The 27,034-nt window shown below is 41.7% G+C and overlaps 2 protein-coding genes across 4 annotated transcripts in view; both read left to right on the top strand.

Moving 5' to 3' along the window:
- Positions 1 to 8,068, top strand: part of CDH1 (cadherin 1) — a 78,700-nt gene extending 70,632 nt beyond the window's left edge. For all 3 annotated transcript variants that reach the window (XM_004273200.3, XM_033434239.2, XM_049703976.1), the window contains 3 exons: positions 2,393 to 2,523; positions 4,247 to 4,390; positions 6,284 to 8,068. In XM_004273200.3, coding sequence (XP_004273248.1) covers positions 2,393 to 2,523; positions 4,247 to 4,390; positions 6,284 to 6,493 — 485 coding nt within the window. In that variant the 3' untranslated portion in view covers positions 6,494 to 8,068. The remainder of the gene's footprint in view (positions 1 to 2,392; positions 2,524 to 4,246; positions 4,391 to 6,283) is intronic.
- Positions 8,069 to 11,742: 3,674 nt separating this feature from the next.
- TANGO6 (transport and golgi organization 6 homolog) overlaps positions 11,743 to 27,034 on the top strand; it is a 177,481-nt gene continuing 162,189 nt past the window's right edge. The window contains exons 1-2 of the mRNA XM_033434253.2: positions 11,743 to 11,898; positions 24,468 to 25,108. Of these exons, the coding sequence (XP_033290144.1) occupies positions 11,802 to 11,898; positions 24,468 to 25,108 (738 nt within the window). The 5' untranslated portion in view covers positions 11,743 to 11,801. The remainder of the gene's footprint in view (positions 11,899 to 24,467; positions 25,109 to 27,034) is intronic.

Here is a 27,034-nt window from a genome sequence, read left to right as displayed (position 1 = left end):
CTGAGCCTGCACATCTGGAGCCTGTGCTCCGCAACAGGAGAGGCCACAACAGTGAGAGGCCCGCGTACCGCAAAAAAAACAAAAACAAAAAAACAACTTGGTGCCAAGAGTAGGGGTGGAGTGTGGGGTGCACGGTGAGTATCAGTGACTCAAAGGATGGTGCCAAGAGTAGGGGTGGAGTGTGGGGTGCACGGTGAGTATCAGTGACTCAAAGGATGAAGGGGAAAAAGGTTACTGGGGAAAATTTGGCAGTTTCTGACACAGTCCTTAAAACCTATATTACCTGAGCCTACCCGTAGACTGAGCCCTAGGGTTGACACAGGTGCTGTTATGGTTTCTAAAAGCTAGTGACGGGCAAGTCATAAAACCTCAAAGATAGTGTTGTTGTTGCTTTTTTTATCATTAGGAGCTATGACACGTGGTTCAGGTCATGAAGGTCCTTGCAGTCAGAAGAGGAGGCTGTTAATTGAGTCTTGAGAAAGGTTTGGTGGAAGACAGGATAGTTGGGCCACAGCGACTGGGGGAATCCTCATAGACAGAGGGCCATTTGTGGTGGTTCCCACACTAGCAAAGGCACAGAGAGAGGAAGGCTTGACGGACTGCGTAGGGCAGAGAGGCCGACCTTGCTGGGGTAGAAGAAAGTCCTTAGAGGGGAGCAATGGGACCACCTGGGGGCTTTCAGTTTAGATTCAGCAGTGTTACTGATCCTGCTGCTTCGACAGATTGAAGAAGGGATTACCTGTTGGCCTTCGGGAAATGTTTGCAGTGTGTCCCCTTAGCTCCTGCCCTCTGCTGCATCCTCTCAAAATTGAAAAGGAAGGAGAGAGTTGTTTAAAATTCAGTGAACTTTCCGGACCTTTCTTCCTCCAGGATTCACGTGGCTTTATTGCCACTACGCAGTTATATTTAAAATATTGACTTTTTTTATAGTAGCTTTATCTAACTTTGCTATGGGTGTATTTCATTAGACATAGGGGCCGAGAACAACATTTCGGACTGTTCAAATTTGCAACATTTACAGCAGAAGCAATGCCAGTGTGCAGATTTCCAACGTCTTGTTCCTTATGGGCAGACATCAAAATTAAGCGTCTAAAGAATGTTCTAGAGAGACGAGAGGATATGAAGGTTTTTGTGTAGTCAGCCAATATTTGGTTACTTACTTTGTGCAGCATTTGTCTCTGACACCGGGGATTGGGGGGTTTCAGGATAGCTAAGTTGGGTGGTACTTCCTGAAGTGATAACAGTATGCCATGTTTTGGTTACTTTCCCTTACATAACACTTAAGTAATGTCTGATAAGAAGCATCCTTTTGGAAACGATAGCCCTCCTCTTGCTCTTCAGCTCTAAGCTCCACAGGGATGGGGGCTGTTTGCAGCTTCCATTGTTTTCAGTCCTGTGTCTTCAGGGCCAAGGCAGGCCTGGCCCACCTAGCAAGAACTCACTCAGTATTTCTGTTCTTCAGTCATGGTCCAGGGGGTTATATTGTTTATCTGGATAAGACCTTGGAATCTTTCTGATTTCAGAAACAGGTAGGTTGGGTACTTGCAAGTGTATGCCACCTCCTGTCTCAGTGCAGTGGTGCTTCACTAGGTACTTGGGTATAAGGACCTATAAGTTAGAAAACACACTGAATCATATTTTTTTCCCATTCACAATAAATTATTTAATTTTTTTAAAAATTAAATATTAATCGTATATAGCCTAGACATAGCCCCCAAGATCAGATGAAAACCTTGAAAATAGATTTTAAAGCTCGCTTACATGATTTATCCTAAGAGAAGATAAGGAATATACCAAGTGCTTTTTTTTTTGCTGTTGTTTAATTTTAAAACTTTTTGGTGTTTTTTCATGGTGTACCAGGCGACTTTACAGTCTGTGCCCCACTCCCCTCCCCCGTAACTGAATAAGAATAATATGCATGTATTAGTCACATTTAGGCTGACCCAGCCCTGCTCACAAACCTTCAATGGCTTCAACTCACTCTGAATCAAAGCCAAAGTCCCTCCAGAGGTCCGCATGTCCTTGCTGCCCCTCTGACCCCCTGTCCCCTTCTTTGTCCCCTGATGATACTGCTACAGCCACGCTGACCCTGTCTTTCCTTAACCACACCAATCTGCTTGGAGTCTTTGTCTGGACCATTTCTGCTGCCTGGAGTACTTTGCTCCAGATTTTGGGAAATGACTGATTGATTTAAGGTCCAGTTAAAGACCACAATTGAGTTCTCATGTAATTGTCCACTGTGTAGTGCTGCATATATTAACCTCAGGGATGTGAAGACATGTGAGTTGTCTTATAGCCATCTGTCTGGTCTGCAAGGCAGTGGTGCTCTGTGCCAGCTGCTGCTTACGGCTTTCTTGACCTGTGGCTCTTATCTCTCTCTTCCCCACTCTAGTCCTGATTCTGCTGATTCTGCTACTTATTCGGAGGAGAAGGGTAGTCAAAGAGCCCTTACTGCCCCCAGAAGAGGACACCCGGGACAACATTTATTACTATGATGAAGAAGGAGGTGGAGAAGAAGACCAGGTGGGTGTTTAAAACCAAGGGAGAAAGCTTAATGGCAATCTCTTTATTTGGAGGAAGCAATGATTACGGGAAGACAGACATCTGAAACAGCTCTGTCACTTTGCCTATTTTTTTAAAGACCTTTCATCTACACAAGAAAATAGATGTCATTAACCATCATCATCATCACCATCATCATCATCAATATAGCATTGCTAACATTTATTTATTGTTCAGATGAATGAACAGAGGCACAGAGCAGTTAAGCAATTTGCCCAAAGTCACAGAGCTAGGAAGCAGTAAAACCAGGTGGTCTGACTCCAGAGCCTACTCTCCTCACTGCTATTTCCAGGACATGAACTTTATTCAAATTATCTTTGACATAGAGCAACTGATCTGTTTTTTGTTGTTTTTATAAATTTATTTATTTTTGGCTGCGTTGGGTCTTCGTTGCTTTTGTGCAGGCTTTCTCTAGTTGTGGCGAGCGGGGGCTATTCTTCGTTGTGGTGCACGGGCTTCTCATTGTGGTGGCTTCTCTTGTTGTGGAACACAAGGACTGATCTGTTTTAATATTTTGTTTCCTTTGAGTTTGTAGCTGTGCCAAACCGTTTTTTGCTTTTTGTAGATGTTAATTCTTCAGGCCTTCTTTATTTCTCTTGATTTTGGAGATGGTCTTAACTTGCCTTACCCTGTATTATTGAGGTATTACCACAATAATGCTGTATAACAGGCAATCCCAGAATGTCAGTGGCACACGTCAATAAGCATGTTTTTCTCGTGCGTTTGTGGGTTAGCTGGGACAGTTGCTGGTGTAACAAAATACCATAGACTGGGTGCTTATAAACAACAGAAATTTATTTCTCACAGTTCTGGAAGCTGGGAAATGCAAGGTCAAGGTGCTGGCAGATTCAGTGCCTAGTGAGGGCCCTCTTCCTGGTTCATAGATGGCCCTTGTCTCACTGTGTCCTCATGTGGTGGAATGGACAAGGGAGCTCTGGGTGTCTTTTATAAGGGCACTAATCCCATTCCTGAGGGCTCCATACACTGTCACAACCTAATCACCTGCCAAACGTCCTACCTCCAAATACCATCACATTGTTTCAACTTGTGAATTTAGGAGGCACACAAACAGTCTATGGCATCTAGGCTCAGAAGAATGTGTGGGTTGATCGGGGCTAGGCTGATATAGGCTGCATTTGGCTGGATGGCTGTGTGCTGTGAGTTGTGTCCAGGAATGTTCCATATAATTCCTATCTTCTTTGTCCCAGCAGGTAAGACCAAAGTAGAGTTAAGGCCTTTGCCTGTGTCACATGTATTAATGTCCCATTGGTCAAAGCAAGTCAAATGGCATAGCCCTACATTAATGGATTTCTATTCTTTTCACAGAGGATAGGGTGGGAAAGGAGTGAATATTTTCTGAATAATAATCTAATAATCATACCCTATGAAAAGTTAATAAGGTAAAACAGTCTACATCTATACCCACAAATGTTCCTCACAAGGCTTTTATGCTGTATTTCCTTCCAGTGCTATTTGGAGACTCTTAGGTTGAAAACTACCATTTCAGAAAAGAAAAAAAAAACACCAACTGCCATTTCAGGTTACATTGGCACGTGCCTGTAGATATCATACAGCTGACTGTTAAGGCCTTAGCCAGTACCATAATCTGTAAACCAAATATGACCCTGTGTTTATGACTGTTTCTATTTTACTCTTTGCTATGCTTTTACCCTTTTCTCTAAAGGAGTATGACCTGAGCCAGCTACACAGGGGCCTGGAGGCTCGGCCCGAAGTGACTCGCAATGATGTGGCGCCAACCCTCCTGAGCGTGCCCCAGTATCGACCCCGACCTGCCAATCCTGATGAAATTGGAAACTTTATTGATGAAGTAAGTAAGCAGAGTCAAAAGCCAAGACACAACAAACTCATCTCTAAACTTGGAAAGGAGCTGTTGTGTCAAAAGTGAGAAAAATTCTTTAGAGTCTTTCCTTTACCATGTTTTCATCCCTGAGCCCTGTTTGTTTTTGTTTCTGTTTTTTTCGGTACGCGGGCCTCTCACTGTTGTGACCTCTCCCGTTGCGGAGCACAGGCTCCGGATGCGCAGGCTCAGCGGCCATGGCTCACGGGCCCAGCCGCTCCGCGGCATGTGGGATCTTCCCGGACCAGGGCACAAACCCGTGTCCCCTGCATCGGCAGGCGGACTCCCAACCACTGCGCCACCAGGGAAGCCCTCCCTGAGCCCTATTTGTTTTTTTATTTGTGCCTCATCTAAATTTCAGAACTAATAGCACTTTGAATTAGTCTTAGGGAATTTGCAAAGTTCATACAGCAAAACCAAGACTTGCTTGAAAAGATTTAATAGAATAAGAAATGAAACTAAAGAGATGCAGTTTTGTTTCACTAATGGGTCTCTCTTTCCCTGCATTACATTGGGACGTAATGTTAAATGTGTATCACAAGGCTACCTGAGGGCCAGAAAAATAGTTTCCATATTGTATATATCAGAAATGCATTCAACTATAAATACCAGAAGCTTAAATAGATATGAGTAGAGTTACCTCATGCAAATAGAAGACTAGGGTAAGCAGTCTAGGCTGGTGCATCACCCTTTTCTACCTTTCTGCTGCATGATCTCAGCACATCCTTGTTCTCATGCTTGTTGCTTTATGATCAGAGGATGGCTGCCACACTTCCAGGCCTTGAGCCTGTTTTCCTGTCAAGAAGTAGGAAGGGCAGAGCAGGGGGCAAAAACTTTCTTCTAGCAAACTGTTAGGCAAGAAGGAAGTTCATCCTACATGTTATTGGCCAGGACTGTCACAGGATTGTCCCTATATGCAAGGGAGGATGGGAAATAGGCATTAAGTTAATTAGCTTAGGGTAAGATGAGGAAGAACTGGTGGGGTTAAGCAAAGAACCAAGTAAGATAATAATAGTCCAGTGGGATCTATTTCCTTAAACTATGTTACCTGATTACTTGCTCAGTTGCTGGAATGATTTTCAGGGCTTGTCTGATGGTCCAGTGGCCTTCAGCAAGTCTTCACGGTGTGGGGCAGGTTTTGCTTTAGCTTCCCTGAGGAGTTGTTGTCACGAAGGACTATATAAAGCATGGCAGTGTTGGAAATGATCAAGCCAGATCCATTCTAGGCACTGGATCTTAGAGAAAACTGAGAACAGGAAGGGCCACTTTAAACCATCCCTTTTAGATACATCTGGATTCAGGTATTTTCCTCCATTCACATTCATTTGTGTATCATCATATCTGATTATAGCTATTTCTTAATTACAAAAATAAAATGTTTGCTATTTAAAAAATATAAATTATGAAAATGTATATAAAGAAAAAATGTGCAAGTCCTCCCTCAGTTCCCCTGACCATAATCACCAAAGTTAATTTAGCAGTTTGGCATTCATCCTTTCAGATCTTCTCGGGCTGAAATGCAGGCTGTGTAGCCTGGCATGACTGTCCTCATTGTTTTTAGTCTCTGTCCATCCTGATTGGTTGGTGCTCATCTCTCCTGCCTACATATAATTTACCAGTTTCGTTTAGGGGGAAAACATTCTGCATACTTTATCTTTTCATTAACAATATATCATGTCCATCTTCTGTTCCAGTTTGTATTACATTTACCTTGTTGGTGTTCAGTGCTCCTGGCGTTCTGCAGGATGGTCTCATTGTTGTGCCATTAACACTTGGCTTTACGCACCAAAAGAAGGCATCTTGCCTAAGATGACAGGTGTGCGATTCCTCTCAGTGAAAGATCCTATTGTCTTCCTTCTTTAGAACCTGAAGGCAGCTGATAGTGACCCCACCGCCCCACCCTATGACTCTCTGCTGGTGTTTGATTATGAAGGAAGCGGCTCTGAAGCTGCTAGTCTGAGCTCCCTGAATTCCTCGGAGTCAGACCAAGACCAGGATTATGACTACCTGAACGAATGGGGCGGTCGCTTCAAGAAGCTGGCGGACATGTATGGAGGCGGCGAGGATGACTAGGGGACTCAAGACCGATGGGGAGACAGATGGGTCCCTACACTCATGTGATGGGAAATGGGGGAATAATATTCCTGATGGTTTTCCAGCTTCCTTCACTTGAGATGCGTTTCTGGAGAAGAGACCCGTGATGAGTGATAGGATAGTTATGATTTCCACTTTATAGATCTAATCTGTGTGTTAGAACGATTTTGACTCATTCCATGAATCTTTTTTTCCCTTTCATCACTCTTTACATGATGACGATGTCCAAAAGACCCCCAAATTTTAATATTTCCAAAGAGTAGCTTCAGCCTCAGAAGGTTCTGCTGGCAACTGGCAGATTTCCGTAAGGGCTTTGCCTCATTTTTCAAAGGAAGGTGAGGGGTCAATTTCCCTATTGTAGGTTTTATATAAAGAAATTAATTTGTGTGCTTTCATTCCTCCCGTCACTGCACTGGTGTCCCATGTTCTAATATCCACTCTTACACCCTCTGAATTCTATCACATTTCTCTGATGCAGAAATTATTGGGCTCTTTTAGGGAAAGAGGCTTATGTCTTAGTCTGGCCATATGCTGAGTGGGTATTGTGTACTCCTAAGACCTTTTAACGGTTTTCCTTTTCTATCTCCTGAGTACATAACTTGAAATGGGCATCTATCCAGTTTACTTGTCCTGAGTAAGAATGTTTGTTATGTGAATGTCGTTATGGGGTGCTTTGGTTCTAGACAGGGAGCCTGGACCAGAAAAGGTGGTGAGTTTTCAGGTGCCACTGAACTTTTAATGTTCATTTATCCCTAAAACAAAAGAGTGATACATTCCGGGACTCAGAATAGTGCCTGAAGTGCTGCAGCCAAAGACAGAAGCTGGCTCATCACAGCAGAGGGGAAATGTGAAACGTGGCCGTGGAGATGGCAGGGGAGATTGTTACTGAGCCTGGAAATTGAGCCAACTGAGGCTGAAGACGGTTGCGGTGGCGCTACCTCCAGACCTGAAAATTCTGAAAGAGTAGAGGAATCTCAACACTCGTTTCCTGCCAGGATCCTTGTACCGTGGTTTGTACCCAAAGCACAGAATCCCCAGTGCCTGCTTTTGTTGATCTATAGAAAATGCTGGCTGGTCTGGACACATTTGCCCCAAATTCCAACTGTGCATGAAAACTTCAGAATGTTTTAAAAGTCCAAAATTTTTTTTTTCTTAGGAGCAGGAAGAAAACACTCCTTGAAAGGGTGTTAGCGAAGGGAGGTGAGGGTAGGGAGAACCTTAATTTGGATCCTTTTTTAGTTGAAACGCAACCTTTAAGAAACCTTTGACAACCATAGACCAGAACTTTATCTAAATTGCTTCGCTATGTATCAGCTGTTTTTGGAAGAAAAATCCATCCCTGCAACCACTTCTTAGAACTGTCTTGATTTTTCAGCAATTTAAACTCTAATGTAATGTAGTTCTGTGTAGAGAATGTCACTGTAGTTTTGAGTGTATATGTGTGTGGGTGCTGATAATTTTGTATTTTCTTTGGGAAAAGGAAAACAAGGTGGAAAAAATTATTCTTAAATATTCATTTTTATAAATTTTATTAAAGAATTTTGTTACACCATTGTCAAACTTGTTTTATTTGATTACACAATTCCAGGCCAGACAGACAAATGGTTAGGTGAGCTTATTCAAAACATGGAGAAAGAAGCTTCATATTAAAATGACTTCCCCTGAACGTTGTGTCATTCTGTTGGGGCAGAATAGCGGAGAAACCGTGCACCTAAGGTCACTGTATTTGAAGGATATCCACCCATGTGGCATGTAGTGAAATCAATGAAATCTCCTTGTCAGAGGCTACTGTGGGTTGTGCCGAGGGATAGAAAGAAGCAGGGCTTCAAATAACATTGTAGGTCAGCAAAGTTAGTACAGGGCAGTGGTTCTCCACTGGGGAAGATTGTGGCCCCCTCCCCCAGGGGACGCTGGCAATTTCTGGAGATGCTTTTGGTTGTCATGACTGGTGAGGTGCTACCAGCATCAAGTCCAGGTCAGGGACGCTGCTAAACATCCTGCAACACACAGGACAGCCTCCCGCCACAAAGAATTATCAGGTGCAAAATATCAACAGTGCGGGCTTCCCTGGTGGCGCAGTGGTTGAGAGTCCGCCTGCCGATGCAGGGGACGCGGGTTCGTGCCCCGGTCCGGGAAGATCCCACATGCCGCGGAGCGGCTGGGCCCGTGAGCCATGGCCGCTGAGCCTGCGCGTCCGGAGCCTGTGCTCCGCAACGGGAGAGGCCACAACAGTGAGAGGCCCGCGTACCGCAAAAAACAAACAAAAAAGTGTTTCAAATGGTAAACTGTTATATTTTACTACAATTTTTTTTTTTTTTGCGGTACGCGGGCCTCTCACTGTTGTGGCCTCTCCCGTTGCGGAGCACAGGCTCCGGACGCGCAGGCTCAGCGGCCATGGCTCACGGGCCCAGCCGCTCCGCGGCATGTGGGATCTTCCCGGACCGGGGCACGAACCCGCGTCCCCTGCATCGGCAGGCGGACTCTCAACCACTGCGCCACCAGGGAAGCCCCATTTTAAACGCTTTTAAGTGTACGATTCAGTGGTATTAAGTACCTTCAAAATGTTGTATAACCATCACCTCTATTTTCAGAACTTTTTCATCATCCCAAACAAGTAAGTGGAATCATTTAATATTTTTCCTTTTAAATTTGGCTTATTTCACCTAGCATAACGTCTTCAAAGTTCATCCATATTGCAGCATGTATCAGAACTTCATTTTTTTAAAAAAAAATTAATTAATTAATTTTTGGATGTCTGCGTCTCCGTTGTTGTGCGCGTGCTTTCTCTAGTTGCGGAGAGCGGGGGCTACTCCTCGTTGCAGTGCGCAGGCTTCTCATTGCGGTGGTTTCTCTCCAGAGCGCAAACTCAGCAGCTGTGGCGTCCGGGCTTAGTTGCTCCGTGGCATGTGGGATCCTCCCAGACCAGGGCTCGAACCTGTGTCCCCTTCATTAGCAGGCGGATTCCCAACCACTGCACCACCAGGGAAGCCCAGAACTTCATTTTGTAAATGGCTGAATAATATTCTATTATGTGTATATGCAATATCATAAAGAACGTGGGGGTCAATTATGGAAAATGGAATGCAACCACTCCAGTAATCACATGTGACTTTAGAAGATAAGAACCTATAAGAACCTTCAATTGCTGGAGTCTTTGATGGGAATTCTGTTTCTATAAAAACAGCCATTGATAACTATTGGGTGCGTTAGGCTTGTTAGGTCTGGGTTGAGGCAAACAGCCCCCAGCCTGCTTAAATCGCTTGTTCAGCTGCTGACCCTAAAGTTTCTGACAAGGTTGGGTCCCTTGGCTAATTTCAAATCAACTAAACATGTTTAACACCAATACAGACTTCTTTGTGCATCTTGAGCAACCCCATATGGTTCATTGCAGAGAAGCAGCGCCCTCTCCCTGTAGCTCTTGAGGGTATTGGTTGTGATGGATGTTTAATAGCATATTACCAGGGCGTCTCCCAGCTGTACTTCTGTGTTTTAACAAAGCTGCCCAGAGCAAACTGAGGAAGGGGCTACCAGCATTCAATTCCTACAAACTAAAATTCTGTGAGGATGGAGACGCTAGTGAGAATAAAAACGGGTCAGGCCAGAGGTGGGTGACTGGCTCTTCCCATATAGCCTTGTCCAGTATGGAGCTCTGAGGTGAAGTCTGAGAATTCTCAGTTCAAACCTGGTGTATTTTTCAAGGTAGGAGGATAGAAAAGATCTTAATAAAATATTGTCTACTGGTTTGATTTATACTTTGAAATATTTAGACATGGTATGAGGGCCTCCATTTGTATTTTTCACTAATCCCCACAAATATTAGGGGTGGGCCTTCCCCACACGATGCCCTACACCCATTTTGCTAAATGTTTAACACTTTGAAATGACCTCAAATTTTTTTTCCCCCAAAATGAACTTGTGTCCACACATTATTGAAGAAAAACTGTCTATTGACAAAACCTAGGGTGGGATATAATGAAAAGAATGCTAGGAAATTTTATAGGTCATTTATTTCCCCTTCAAAAATGTTCCTCCAATTTATAGATATTTTGGCAGGTTTTGTTTGAGGAAGAGATGGGGAGGAAGATCCAGGTAAAATTTATTAAGCATCTCCTCTGTTGCAGACATTGTTAAATACTTGAGAGCAGTATCACTTTAACTCCCTAAGATAGCCTAGTGAAAATGGTTCTGTTATCTTCTCATTCTAGAGAGTAGGAAATGGCTGATGGACTAGGGCTGGAGCCCAGAGAAATGGGAGTGACCTGGAGGTGGCCTGACTCACTGAGAAGAGTTAAATGAACAATTTCCTCCCCCAGTGGCATGGTCTTGCATATGGAGTGCAGCCCATTTCCCAAGACTTCTAGCAGCTAACTGCTGAAGAGCAGGCATCAGTCATGAACTCAGGTTAGCTCAGGGGATCTCAAGGAAATGCAGGACAGCCTCTTGGGAGCAGTTTCACGAAGTGGGTATTGGAGCTGTTTGTGACAATGATAGGAGAAATTATTGACTGAGTGAAGGGAGAGGCAGGAGTGCTAAAGTCTTGCTCTCAGAAGCATTTTCTTGGATTTGCAGCATGCCTTTCAGACAACATGACTTTTGAATGTCCCACCAGGATTCATGTAGGTGAAAACCTGTTTCGATGATATAAATCTCCAACGCATTCTGTTTTACATATTAACTCAATTTTGATGGGGCACGATTTTAATAGACATTGAATTTTCCAGGAATGCCTGTAAATAGGGCAAAGATTGAGCTTTTATTGGGAACTGAGTCCATTTAAGAAATCGTATCATCAATAACAATATTTGTTATTTGTTATTATTCACAATGGATGTGTTTAGTACTTATTTTAAAATATCACTAATGAAGAAATTCAACGGTTGAATATTGTTTTACATACCCAAACTTCATTATAAGAAGGTGCAGCAACTGATTGCTTCACTATGACCTTCAGTGTTCCGGTACTCAAATATTTTCATACTGAAATTCATATTATGTCATAATTAAACTACTCCTCTCATCCTTTTTCTTTATATTGAGGTTAAACATGTTGAGTGTCTGAAATCGTGCATGTAGGTAAGTTGTGTTAGCTATGTTTACTTCCCCCGCCCCCTGCAAGTACAGGTGGCCTGAGAAAAGATTTCTTCGTGAAGGTCGCAGTCCCAACCAAGTCGACCCCGCCCCACGCCGCGGGCCCCGCCCCTAGGGCTTCGGCCACGCTCAACGTGGCGGCGACGCCGGTCCGCCGAGGCGCCTGCGCAGGTCGCATGTGGCGCGTCCCACTCCAGTCATGGCGGCCCTCCGGCAGACAGCGGGCAGCGGGGTTCTGGAAACGTGTGGTCTGGAGCGGATTTTGGAGGCGTTGAAGCTGCTGCTGAGCCCGGGAGGTGAGAGGACGGATCTCGGCGCCTGGCTGCACCCGGGACTCTCAGGGCCAGCGGTCTTCCAGGGCTGCTCTTCTTCCCGCGGCTTGCGCCCCTCAGGCCCTCCCCGGGACCCCTCTGGCCCTGAGGCCTCCCAGCCCCGCACCTGGGGGCTTTGGGCAGGGTCTGTCCAGCCTCCTTTTACCCTTGAGGAAACCGAGGTTCAGGGAGGGCTGGGATCCGTTGAATACTGATACTGACCAAGTACAATATCTCGAGCGCTTACCTTGGGCCAGGCGCTGTGTTAAGCACCTCGGGTGCGTGGTTTCAGTCGTCCCTGCTGCAGCCCTGTAAGGGGACTGCAGACACAGCCTCAGAGAGAGCCCAGCCTCTTGGGGCGCAGGGTCAGATGTGGACACCTTAGATTTGTACAAAGTGCCAAGGAGTCCAGAAAAAGGAAGCAGTGACGTTTGAGCTGCGTTTTGGGGCGAGGATTTAGGGATTTACAGTCACTTTTAATCTTCCCTGGTGAGTTGATAAGATCTTCCCAATTTAGAATTAGAAGGGACCTTGGGAGTGGTGTAGCCTGGCACTCTCCTTTTACAGCTGAGGACGCCCACGGCTCACTGAAGAGAATAACCTGACCAAGATCATATGGTCAAATTAGAGGCAGAACACGAACCTGGAACCAAGGTCTGCCGAACCCCCTTCTCAGACCAAGGCAGATTATTCAGTATGGAGCCTCTGATGTTATCTGGAGCTTTGAGAAAGATATGCAAGAAATAGGGCCCTACTTATAAATTAGAGCGTATAATTTGGAGGAAGGGGTTTGTAGCGTGAGCAAGATAAGGTACATGAAAGTGATGTTTCAGATTTTGAGATTTCCCCCCCGCCCCCCAAACTGTGAAAACTCCTGAAACATTATATCATACTTGCGGCAAGTGAAAAGAAGTTATTAATGGGGAATTTCCTGGCAGTCCAGTGGTTAGGACTCAGTGCTCTCACTGCAGAGGGCCCAGGTTCAATTCCTGGTGGGGGAACTAAGATAGCACAATCTGCGAGGTGCAGGCAAAAAATATATATATTAATAATAGTAATTGAGTGCCTGCTAAGTATCACTCCCTATAGTGTGCTGTTTATGTATGTATCTTTTTTTCTCGCAGCAATCCCATGAGATAGGTATTACTTCTATTCCATTTTACAGATGAAGGAACCAAGGCTCAGGTACTTTAGAAATTGCACAATGCCAGTCTAAGTGGTAGAGTTAGGATTTGAATTCAGACACCTTCAACTGCAGTATGGTAACTATACTACTTTGCCCCAATGAAGAATTAAAATACAATTAAAATTGTGCAAAATACAATTTTAACTTGCTAATGGAGAGATTACTTGTCCAGCAACTGAAACTGTCTAGAACACGACTGAGAACAGGAATAAATAAGTTAAAAAGTCTGGAAGTAATCATCTGTCACAAAGCATATACACTTCATTTTTGGAAGACTCTCTTTAACTGTCAAAGAGTATGTGGTGGAGTTCCATACATGTACTTATTTAGCTTAGGAGAATTCAAGCATTCCTATTTGAAAAAGAATAAGTAACTTGGTAAAATATTATTTTGCACAAACAGGCTATTATATATTGTCTGACTATTTCTGCTATTATATCAGCTGCTAAGGGAATTAAAAAATACCTGTGCATAATAAGTATTCACATGTTCCCAGTGGACAGAGGATGTTGAGACAAGATTAAAGTATTTGCTAAAATTATATCCAGCTAGATTAAACATCTTTTCATCTGCCTTTGACTACCTTTGAGGTAATATTTACTGAGAGTCAACTGTATATAGTATTCTATCCTCAGTGCTTTTGGAGATAGAAATATTATTTAACAACTTGTGCTCTCAAGCATCTTGTTTGTTTGGGGAGATGGTACTCCACATATAGACCAAAGGTATTCCACATGGCAGGATAATACTATTGGTGAATGGATGATACAGGTAGCAATTGGATAGAGAAGGAGTTATCCAGGGATGGGGCTGGGGAAGGCTACAAGAGAAAGAAGACCTCAGTCCAGGTGGGAAGAAACCAAGTCTTTCCCTTTTGAGCCATCAAAAGTTCTACAGCATTAAGTGTTTTCTCTTCCACTGCCTTTCATTTCTGTTCTCAATTATGGGGCAAATAAGAATAACATCTTCACCTCCATTATTAGGAAGTGTGTTAAGCAGAATTTGAAAGGGGTTTTTCAGTTCTGGTGAAGTTTTGCTTGAGGTCATCTCAGCAGTAGTTTTCCTAAAAAATAACTTTCCACACTAAATATATATTTGTTGAACTCTGTCATTAAATTTGAATTACGTGGTGGTGGGGGGCTGGAAATTTTGGTGATTTGTAAATAATGAATTGTATCACCCTTATTTTTGCACACCATATTGCTTTGTACTTTGAACTTAATAAAAACTACTGCACAGATTAAGAAGTCTGCTTTTAAATGTCACAAAGCATAGACATTTACATTGGTGATTGGGAAGAATAAATAATACTGTTTACGAGGGCAGCATTTCCCAAAGTGTGATACGGATGGTTTTAGGCAGTATGTAGAGAAATATTTTGAGGCTGAAAAGCATCGAGTAGTGATCAAGAGCTTGGGTTCTGGAGCCAGCTTGCCAGAGTTGAATATGCTCTGGGGCAAATAGCTTAACCTTAGACTCCTCATCTGGAAACAAGAATAATAATATAAGACTCCATACCTCACAGAGTTGGTGTGAGGATTGAATTAAATACACAAAGCCCATAGGACAGTATATTAACTATTACTAATTTAAGTTTAAAAACTGATTTAATTTGAAGAAATAAATAAGTAAAGCTAATAATACAGCTGGTACTCAGATAAATGACAAAGATCGTGGAAGTGCTATATGACTGTAATTTAGAAAACATTGTTTTAAGGCCTCAGATCTCAAACTTTTTGGTTTGAGCACTCTAACACTCTTAAGAAGTGTTGAGGACTTAAAAGAGCTTTTATGTGGGTTATGTGTATCAATATTTACTGTATTAGAAATTAAGACTTCAAGAGAAACCTTTTAACTTTATTAAATAGAACAGTAACCTGTTACATGTTAACGTAATGACATTTTTAATGAAAAATGTATTTTGCAAAATAAAATAACTTAGCAGGAAGAGTGACATTGTTTTACATTTTTGCAAATCTCCTTAATGTCTGTCTTATTAGAAGAGAGCTGGATTTTTGTATTTGCTTCTGTGTTCAATCTGTCATGACAGGTTGTTTTGATTGAAATAGATGAAGAAAATCTATACTCACATAGGTATGTAGTTGGAAAGGGAGGCGATTTCCATCATCTTTTCAGATAATTGTGTGTATTCGTCTTTAAAACTCAACAAGAGGTAATTTCTTAAAAGGTTAATTATAATATGGAATCTGAACTCATATCACTGAACTTTTCAGACTTGGTACACTCAAGAGAGAACGAGAGTGTAAAAGGCAAATAATGTCTTAGTATTAATATGAAAATAGTTTTGACCTTGTAGACTTTCTGAGAGGATCGTGGGAAGGGCTTCAAAACCTGAGACCCTATACCACACTTTGAGAACTGCTGCTCTCAGAGAATGCCTTATTTTCAAGTAGATTTAATTTTTGTCACCAGTAGAGGGCAGAGGAGACTACTTTATTAAGGGGCTCTTGGAAAACAGTTAATAGCTTTTGTTTTAAGTCACTTTCTTTGTGTCCCATGTTTGGGTTCCAAGATCTTATAAAGTCACAGGAGGTCACTTAGAGATTGCTTAGAGATCTTAATGGTTAGTGGCAACAAGCTATGAAAACACTCATTTTCTTTTTAGGTATATATTACCCAAACAAACCAGATATTCATGCCAGTGGGTCAGAACACTTGCCCTGAACAGTCCTAGAGAAATATTGGAAAAATCTTACTCTTCTGATTCTCACTATGTTGAAAAAAAAAAGTGCTATTGTTCGTTTTTCTTTTCATAGAGGTAGTTAATATTCCTTACAGTAAAGTTTTTAAAAATATTAGAGAAACTAAAAGAAGAAAATTAAAATGACCTTAATCCCACTATCCAGAGATTACATTTTGGGAATTATATATATTTTTTGTTTACAGAAATGATCTCATATACTGCATACTGTTTTATAACCTTAAAATATGTTTTTAGTACAGAAACAATACATAGTTGTTGTGGAAAAAATTTTTTAACATAATGAAGCAAAAAAGAAAAATCACCCAAAACCCTACCATCCAGAGATTATCACTGTTAATACTTGAAGTATAGCTTTTGAGGTCTTTTTCTATGTGTGTACACATGCACACACATGTATATATTTTAATAAAGTTAGGTTCATTCTGTTCTTTTATTGTTCAATTTTCAGAATAATACATTAGTGTCACAGCAGTCTCCAAAGGTAGCCAATGGAGTGATTTTTTTGTTTTGTTTTATTATGAACAGAGTTTTGTATATACATGTTTCTGTTATTGTACTCATTATTTTTAAAAATTTATTTATGGCCATATTGGTCTTTGTTGCTGCGTGCAGGCTTTCTCCAGTTGTGGTGAGTGGGGGCTACTCTTCGTTGTGGTGCAAGGGCTTCTTATTGCAGTAGGCTCTCTTGTTGTTGAGCACAGGCTGTAGGTGCGCGGGCTCTAGAGCCCAGGCTCAGTAGTTGTGGCACACGGGCTTAGTCGCAGCATGTGGGATCTTCCTGGACCAAGGCTCGAACCTGTGTCCTCTGCTTTGGCAGGCAGATTCTCAACCACTGTGCCACCAGGGAAGTCCTGTACTCATTACTCTTGATACTCTAATTGTTCCATTTGTGGCCTGTGGGACCCATTCAAGTTGGCTGTTGGACTCTTTGATGTGACCCTAGTAACCCTAGTAGTCTTTTGATTGCTTCTTTGCTTTCACGCATAAGATATCTCAGACTCATCTTATACATTTCTTGCTGCATTCTTGAAAACAAATCTCTTTAAGAAAAAGTGATATTTAGAGACCACAGATAGACACTAGTGACATTTATTGCCACTGAAGTGTCATTGCTTCCAGACTTTTTCAATGATTGGAACTAGGAAATATGTGGATTTCCAGAAGACAAAAAACAAATCGAGAGTTCGTACTGATATTCCCAATTAAAATGAAGTATTATAGAGTTTAAATTTTTCCTAACGTTTTGAAAAATTTTAAGCTTATAGAAAAGTTGAAGGAATTTTACCTTGAAAATTTGTATACCATGACCTAGATTCTTTAACATGTATTTGTCCACCTAGCCATTCTTCTTTACTATATTTTATATTTTTATCTTGGTATGTTTTTATCTTATCTGAAAATATTGGTTCCTAATGAAATTAATGTAGTTATTTACTTATTTCATATATATATACACAAATATATAGTTACATATTCATATATAATATATTCACACATGTATATAATATTTTTAAATGACAAATCATACATTACTATCATCAACACACCTGCTGTTTCTAAGGGATTTTTGTTTGTTTGTTTTTGTCCTCAGGATGTACAAAGTTCTATATTTCAAGTCACTTGAAATAATTCTCTGTGTGGTTGTGCTGCTAACTTGGTTTAGAGTAGGAGTTGGCACACTTTTTCTGTAAAGAAGAAGGCAGTAAATATTTTGGGCTTTGTGATCCATACTGTCTCTGTCACAACTATTTACCTCTGCTGTTGTAGCTCGAAAGCAGCCCAAGATAATATGTAAATAAATAGCATGTCTATGTTTCAATAAAACTTTACTTGTAGAAATAGGTGGTGGGCCTGATTTGACCTGTAGATTGTAGTTTGGCAACCTTGGACATAAAGTATAGATTAGGTTCATTTGTTTTTTATTTATTTATTTTTAGAAGATGTTGGGGGTAGGAGTTTATTAATTTATTTATTTTTGCTGTGTTGGGTCTTCGTTTCTGTGTGAGGGCTTTCTCTAGCTGTGGCAAGCGGGGGCCACTCTTCATCGCGGTGCGCGGGCCTCTCACTATCGCGGCCTCTAGTTGCGGAGCACAGGCTCCAGATGCGCAGGCTCAGTAGTTGTGGCTCACAGGCCTGGTTGCTCCGTGGCATGTGGGATCCTCCCAGACCAGGGCTCGAACCCATGTCCCCTGCAATAGCAGGCAGATTCTCAACCACTGCGCCACCAGGGAAGCCCTGTTTTTTATTTTTAGGAATATTTTGAATTTTCTTTTTGATTTAATTTTTTTAACTATGAAAAAAATACAGGGCTCCAAAAGGAAACCTCTAAAACTCATCCCTGTCTCCTCCCCACTGATCTCTCCCTCTCTCTATAGACAACTCATTTTAGTTAATTTTTAATTTGTTTTTCCACTGCTTTTTTAAAAAATAAAAACAAATAATATATTTCATGTTCCTTCCCATTGTAACACAAAAGTTATCATACTGTGTACATTCTTCTATACCTTACTTTTTAAATTCAGTATGTCTTAGTGATCACTGCATAGTGGTACACAGAAGTCTTCCTCTTTCCCTTTTACAGCTGCATCGTATTCCATTATGTGGATATGCTACTGTTTATTCACCAATTCTCTATTAATGGATATTTGGGTTGTTTTAAGCCTTTTGTTAATGTAAGAATTACTTTTACTGGACTCAGTGGGTCCATCGCTTGGGGTGCTTAGCCAATGAACACACCAAGTACTTTGTTTTTTTAAATAAATGTATTTATTTACTTATTTATTATTTTTGGCTGCATTGGGTTTTTGTTTCTGTGCGGGGGCTTTTCTCTAGTTGCGGCGAGCGGGGGCTACTCTTTGTTGTGGTGCGAGGGCTTCTCATTGCGGTGGCTTCTCTTGTTGTGGAGCACCGGCTCTAGAGCACAGGCTCAGTAGTTGTGGTGCACAGGCTTAGTTGCTCTGCAGCATGTGGAATCTTCCCGGACCAGGGCTTGAACCCGTGTTCCCTGCGTTGGCAGGCGGATTCTTAACCACTGTGCCACCAGCGAAGTCCCAAGTACTTTCTTAAAGCAGAAGACAAGTAAGGAGTCAGGGAGATAGTGTTACTGAGTCCAGGCTCTTACTGCTCACTGCTCTCCCATGACAGGCCAATAAATCGAGAGACAGGTGTTGGGGCAGGGAATAGCGGCTTTTTCCGGAAAACTGGCAGACTGAGAAGATGGTGGACAAGGGTCCAAAAGAACCATCTTACCTGAGTTAGAATTCAGGCTTCTTTTATACTAAAAGGGGAAAGGGTGCGGCTTGTTGTTGCAGACTTCTTGGTACTGGCCAGACCCACATTCTTGCAGCTGTCCGCATGGGTCTAGTTATGATGTTCCTATAAACCTCCAACTGAGAAAAATGTTTTCTCTTCTCCAACTTTTTATCTCTATGTGAAAGGAAAAGTGTTATACCTTTAAAGGTCAAGCCTGGGAGGCAGAGCATTGAGAAAAGGCTATCATGTATATTTCAGGCAATAGGCAACATTCTTCTACAAAGGTTTGGAGCCAGCATGACTAAGTACAGACAACAGGGCACAAAGGTTAGAGCTAAAGGAATAGCTCCAGTATGGAGTCAGGTTTGTTCTTTGTTACAGTAGTTCTCAAAGTACTGTCTCCCCTAACCACTGGACCAGGGAAGGTTTAAGCCTGGGGTGCATGCATATTCATGAAATGGCAGGCATGATCAACCGTTAGCATTATAATGAGGCAACAGTTACTCCAGGTTGCCCCAAACTGCAAGCAAGCAGGTGCTTGGGTGTTTGCTTGTACTGTAGTATCTTGTTGGATGTATTGTAACCCTTTTAGGACAGCTGGTATCTGGAACTTTCTGTGATTTAATGATTTAAGTCAGTTTCTGCAAAACAAAGCACACTTTGATTCAACCCCATCCCTCCCCTACTGCTGCCTAGCTAACAATATGGCAATGAGTAGCTTTGTGTATATGTCACTTTGCATTTTTGCCTGTGTATCTATCTTAGGATAGATTCCTAAAAGAGGGATTGCTGGGCCAATGGTTAAATGCTTATGTAATTTGCTAGATATTGCCAAATTTCTCTTCTTAGGGATGTACCATTTTAGCCCCTTACCAGCCATGTATGAGAGTGTGTGTTTCTGTAAAACACAAAATGTGTTATAAAAACTTTTGGATTTTAGCCACTTGATAGATGGGAAGTGATATTTCAGTATAGTTTTAATTTACTTTTCTCTTAGGAGCAAGATTGATCATATGTTCATGTTTAAGAGCAATTTGCATTTCTTTTTCTGTAAACTGTTCATATCTTTTGCCCGTGTAGTGTTTCATACTCTGTTCACTTTAGAATATATTTAGTGAACATGTCATTAAATAATGTTCAATATAGTTTAATGGCTTCAAATAATCCATTTTTCATTCACTCAGTAACTACTTATATTGAACAGCAACTGTGTGTCAGACAGGCCTTGTTCCAGGCAAGAATACAGCAGTGAACAAAACAGAGCAACATCCCTGTCCTCAAGGAGTCTTTATTCTAGTTGGTGGAGAGACAATAATAAACAAAATAAATATTACATATACATATAGTATGTTGGATACAGGTAGACCATAATTTACTCAACATGTATTTCTAATTTTACAGTATTATAAATAATGCATTGTTGAACACTCTTTTAGTTACCATCAATTGCAGTTTGATCCTTTCTTAGAAGATATATTAATCTTAGTTTTGAAATCTATTGCTGCTTGAATTCATTTATATTTTCAACATTTTATTATGGTTTTATAACCATAACCCACCTTTTCATATTATGTTTTTAGTAATCATCCTGGGATTACAATGTACATCCTTAATTTTTCACAATCTGGTCAGAATTAATATTGTACTACTTCACAGAACTCATAAAAACCTTGCAACTATAAGGGTCCTTTTACAGCTCCCCACCCCTTTTAGGTTTTATGCTGTAGTTTTCATGTTTATCTATGTAAGTTATAAACCCCATAATACAATTTTATAAATTTTGCTTTAGACAGTTACATATATTTAAAGAAATTAAGAGGAAAAAATTAGTCTTTTATATTTACCCACATATTTACCATTTCTGATGCTTTTCCTTCTTTCCTGAAGATCCAAGTTTCCATCTGGTACTGTTTTCCTTCAGCTTGAAGAACTTTAACATTTCTTTGTATTCCAGATCTGCTGACAGTCAGTTATCTTAGTTTTCATTGTTCTGAAAATGTCTTCATTTTACTTTCATTTTTGAAGGTTACTTTTTATTGGATATAGAATATTCAGTTGACAGGTTTTTTTCCCCTCCTGTCAGCACTTTAAAGATGTTTTTCTACTATCTTTTAGCATTCATTGCTTGTGATGGTTAGTTCACAGCCATTCATAGCATTGGTCCCCTGTAAGTGTCATATTTTTCTGACTGCTTTCAAGATTTTCTCTTTATCTCTGGTTTTAACAATTGACTATGATATGTGTAGATGTTATTTTCTTTCTACTTATCCTGATTGGGCATCACTGAGCTTACTGAATCTGTAAATTTATGTTTTTTTCACTAAATTTTAGAGAATTTTGATAATTATTTCTTCAAATCCTTTTGTGCTCCATTTTCTCTCCTCTCCTTTTATTCTAGTTAGTCTCTACTTGATTACAAATATATCATTTGATATTGTTCACAGATCCTAAGGCTCTATTTCTTTAAAATGTTTTTCTCTTTGTTGTTCAGATTGGATAATTTCTAGGGATATATCATCAAGTTTTTTTTTTTTTTTTTTGGTCATCTCAAAGCTGTTAAGTACATCAATTGAATTTTTTAAAATTTCAGGTATTTTATTTTTAAATTCTAGTATTTCCATGTGGGTTTTTAAAAATACTTTCCACTTTTTTGCCGAGAGTCCCCATTTGTTCATTCATAATGAATACTTTCCATCACATCCTTTTTTTTTTTGGCTGTGCCGTGTGGCATGTGGGATCTTAGTTCCCCAACCAGGGATCAGATCCATGTCTCTTCCAGTGGAAGTGCAGAGTCTTAACCACTGGACTGCCAGGGAAGTCCCTCCGTCATATCCTTGAACATAGTTATAAGAGCTGCTTGAAAAATCTTTGTTCAATCTGACACCTGGGTCATTTAGGATCAGTCTCCATTGATTGTCTTTCTCTTGAGGTGGGTCATGTTTTCATGTTTCTTTATCTGTCTAGAACTTTTGGATTGTATAATGGACATCATGTAGGATATGCTGTTGAAACTCTGGATTCTGTTATAGTCCTCCAGAGAGTATTGCTTTTTTTTGTTTTGTTTTGTTTTTCTTTTTTGGCTGCACCTCGTGGCTTGTGGGATCTTAGTTTCCTGACTGGGGATTGAACCCACGCCCTCGGCAGTGAAAGTGTAGAGTCCTAACCACTGGCCCACCAGAGAATCCCTGTTTTGTTTTGTTTTAAAGTAGGCAATTAACTTGACTGATTTCCTACTCCAAGCTCAGTCTCTTCTGTGGTGGGCAGCAACTCTTTTCAGTTCTTTTAATCTTAGCTGACCTATTTGAAGTTCTTCCCACACATGCTTAGTTCAAAGATTAGCCAGAGATTTGGGCACAGTTTATATAGAATTGGGGGCTCTTCCTGTCTGGTTCTATCCTTTCTGATATTTCTCTTCTTATTTTCCACCTGCTGTAGTTGCCCTGAATTCTGTGCTTTGGTTCTCAAGCCAGTAAGACAATGGGTTTCTCTTAGAATTTTAGCTATGCTATGCGGCGAGCGGGGGCTACTCTTCATTGCAGTGCGCAGGCTTCTCATTGCAGTGGCTTCTCTTGTTGTGGAGCACCGGCTCTAGGTGCACAGGCTTCAGTAGTTGTGGCACGTGGGCTCAGTAGTTGTGGCTCGCGGGCTCTAGAGCGCAGGCTCAGTAGTTGTGGCGCACAGGCTTAGTTGCTCCATGGCATGTGGGATCTTCCTGGACCAGGACTCGAACCCATGTCCCCTGCATTGTCAGGCGGATTCTTAACCACTGTGCCACCAGGGAGGTCCTAAGGAGATCTTTATTAATTACTCTTTTCATTCATTCTTTTACTCAATCAACTAACAAATACTCATTTGGGGCTTACTTTATGTACTATGCAAAGCACAGACCAAACAAGAGAGGCATGGTGTTTACCCTCATTAAGTTTAAACTCTGATAGAGAAGAAAGAAAATAAACACCAATAAAATAATTACTGATTGTGATAAGTACTACGGAGGAAAGAAATTGGGTGTTATCACAGAGTTAATAGTGTGGGGCATGGCTTTTAGATTGGTCAAGGAAGGCCACCCCAGAGGAGATAATATTTAGATTGAGACTTCTAGATACCTATGACTCAGCATTTCCACTTAAGGTATATACACATCAGGAGTGTATGTGCACACTTCCATCAAGAGAAATCTATTTTAAATATTAAGAAGATCTGATGTGTGAAAAGTGGACTTTTGGGAGAGGAGGAGTATAAGTAGGGAAACCAGTTAAGAGGCTGCTGCCGTACTTCAGTTTAAAGATGTTCATGGCTTAGAGAAAGGTTGTAGTCGTGAGGTGGAGAAAATTGAATGAATTTGAGAAACATTTAGTATGCAGAACAGACAGGACTTGGTGATGGATTGGATAAAAGAGAAAAGGAGAAGGATGGAGATGTAACCAGTTAGTAACCTGGTTAGATTGTAGTAGGGAGTGAAAGGTACTCGTGAGAATCAACAATTTGTTGAATTTCAAATGCCTAAAAACATCCAAGTGGAGATTTCATTCAGCGGTTGGAAATATGTCCCTGGAACTTAGAGGGTAGACATGAGCCAGACATGTAAATTTGGGAGCTGTTCGCTTACAGATCATTTTTAAAGACCTGGGCCTGAATAAGATTGTCGAGGAAGAGAGTGCAGAGTTCAGGACCAGCCTTGGAACATTTTGATATCTGGTAGAGGAAAAGAAGCCAGCGGAGGAGACATTGCAAGATGGCCGTGGAGGTAGGAGGAAAACCAGGAAAGAGTGCTTGCTGTCCCAGAAACCGAGAGAGGAGTGTTTCATGGAGTGAGTCAGCAAGGATGTCAACTGCTGAGAGTGTATATGAGCTCCTTCACCGGGAGAGGGCAGTAAAGACCATTTTAAGAAAGTTCAGGAAAAATTGAGACTATACATTTTGGGGGGAATGTGATTAAGTTAACCTTTCTGCACCCTTTGTCTATATTCTGTGATCTGCCTCACTAGAATGTAAGTTCCATGAGGGAAAGGACTTCGTTTTGTCCTTTATCCCTGGGATCTAGAACAGTTTGACTGAATGAACCTTCTGTGGTAAATGTTTAGCTTTTTAGATTTCTGTTCTGGCTACAATTTAAGCCCAGTAAGTTGATTAAGACCTGGCCTCTGCCCTCAGAAACAAACTAGAAGAAGTATGTTAGGTACTCTATCCTAACTACATCCAGAGTGCTATAGGAAGGCAGGGAAAGTGGTCTTGAATTCTGCCTAGGTTAGGGTGGCACAACTACTTTCTAGAAGTAATGACATCTGAGCCAGGCCTCAGAGGATGAACTGGAGGAGGCAAGGCATTCCACATGGAGGAAAGTACAGTTTGTTTTCCATGTATGTAATTTCCTTTATCTTTCTTCAAAAGGATCAGGCTCAAGTTCACTACAGATCACGAAACATGATGTCCTGTTGACTACTTTAAAATCTAACCTGTCTGCTTTGGAGGACAAGTTTCTGAAGGATCCTCACTGGAAGCAATTGAAACTCCTAAGGGATGAAATTGCTAATGAGGCAGAATGGCGACAAGACTGTATGGATGTCACCTGGCGTTTTACTTCCCAAACCTTACTGTTGCTGTTGTGCTTGAAGGAAACCATGATCCGCCTTGCAGTTGAGTTCAATCCAGGGAAACCCAACCCGAGGACTCCAGAAGCTGCTCCTGCCCTGAGCCCGGATACACTTAGTATCTCACAGCAAAAGACTGTCCAGTCAGTTTTGCAGTTTGTAGTTACCTTGGGTGTCTGCCCCTATCTTGTGCCTGGTGTTGGAGTCCCTGTGAGTTACAGGACTGAGTTTGGTGCCGTTGTTCGGGACGTAGTGTGTCTCGGTGCTGCCCCCAGTGCACCCCGGAGACTGTACACCAGCTGCAAGGTCCTCCTAAATGTTGCTCAGCACGCATCTCTGGGGAGCTTGATTTTCTGCCGCCATTTTGGGGATATCGCAGCAGGTCTGTGCCAGCTGGGATTCTGCCCAACCAAGAGAAAACCGCTAAATCCTGAGGAAGAGGTAAACATACGTTGAGAGAGTGTGTGAGAGTCTGTGTGAATATGTGTGTGTACTTGTGTGTAGTTGCTATAAAAGACAGTCTTAGTTCTTTGGAAAAGTGCTGATGGAAAGAGCTAGAATTTTTATTGAATATCCAAGTATCTCTGGTGGATAGATGATTCTTTATAGGGGATTGGAGCTTTCATTTATTAAATACTAGTCCTTTCACACCTGGGGAGTCCATTTCACCTGTCCCTTCTAGCCATTTTTTGAAACAGCTGTTGCAGGCTATTTCTTTGAGCCTCTGTTTCCTCTTTTGTAAAATGTGTTTAATAATTGCAAGGTGGCTGTGAGGATTAAGGATAAAGTGTATAAAGTACCTAGCCCAATCCCCAGTAGTGCTCATCAAAAAGTTATTACCATTAATATTAAACTATTCATGCCTCCTTCATTAAGTTCTTGGGAGGATTAAGGGAGATAAAGTATGCAAAGCACTGGGTACACTGCACAATCCAATCAGTGTTTGTTGTTATTATTAGATGATAAGGGTATGTGCCTGTGTTTTGCTGACAGTCAGTAAGGATTTGAGTGTCTGGACTATAAAGGTGCCGTGGAGGTTACAGAAGCATTAGACGTGGTCCTTTTCTCAAACAGCTCACACAGTAATTGGTGAGACAAGGCTCACAAGTATAACATAGCAGTGACCACTACTCCCCCACGAGAGGACCACCAGCATCAGCACAGGAACCTAACCAGAAGAAGCTGTTAAGATATAAATGTATCCAGGGTCGCACGTAGGGTAATTCCTTCCCTACTGCAGCCAGATTTCATAATGCCCACTCACCTCATTTCTCTGTCACCTTTCTGTGTCACCCTCCAACTTGTTCCTTTTCTGTTTGTTCTCCTCTTCTATTCCCTCTTCTGCCTATGCTCACAAAACAAAACAAAACAGAAAATATTTAAAAGCCATTGTCACCCGAGTAGTGACACGAAATTATGAGCTCCCCCAGTGCATTACATTTTGTGGAGCAGAGCTCTGTGCTCTTTACAACAGGGTGTGAATCTTGACAGCTCTATCAGTGCCTGCTGTCTGCACTTCCTTGAGATGGGGGTCCTGGAACTGCTATTGCTAGCGCTAAGCAGTGCCCAGGGGTCTCAGAGGAGAGAAAAGAAAAGAGAAACACAGAGAAAGGACCAAGTGAGGGGGTGGGAGAAGGGGAGACACGGTGGGTGTACACTACGAAGCTGGACAAGTCCCAGCAATAACTGCTGCTCTAAGCAACACCTATACCACGGTTTGCTAAATTGTAAGGGGCAGGACTCTCTGAGAGCTTGACTGTAAGGTTACCAAAGGGAGACAGTCTCTTGAGGCTCAGAGAGGGGGCCCAATTAAATAACACCCTTCTTTGCTGCCCAAGTTCTGAATCAATTAAAAGACAGTTAACAGAGTACGAGATGACAAGTCAAAATGTCCTCTTTATTACTCATAAAGGCAGAGTTGGAAGGTATATAGAGGGAGACAAATGGGTCTCCTAACAGTGCATTCCAGAATTAGACACAATTCTCACCCAGTTTTAAAGAGTGCCAGAAAACTGCAGCGCCTTCTGCCCCTTGGCAGGGGACATGCCCCTGAAAAATCTACGGCAGGGAAGAGCAGAACAGAACGTGTGCTCGCTCCCAAGAGATAGAAGAGGAGCGAGCTCATCTGTGCGTGCCAGAACTCACCAATCAGATAAATCAGTGCGATCTCCTGCCCAGAAGTGGGTGAGGGGATGGAGATAGGGCCAGGAGTGTTTCAGTATTATAGCTTCCTCCAGGTAGAAGGAAATCAAGAGGCAAAAGAAGCTTGCCTCCCTCTCCCCTCACAAGCATCTTTGTTCAGTATTGCAAAGCATTGCCTTCTATTGCCTGCCTAGTTTGTATTTCACAAAAACCAAATACGTGTTT

Source organism: Orcinus orca, chromosome 20 (genome assembly GCF_937001465.1).
Source record: "Orcinus orca chromosome 20, mOrcOrc1.1, whole genome shotgun sequence".
Lineage (NCBI taxonomy): Eukaryota > Metazoa > Chordata > Mammalia > Artiodactyla > Delphinidae > Orcinus > Orcinus orca.
Note: the sequence above shows the minus strand (reverse complement) of the source record. Positions and strands in the feature narration are given on the sequence as shown.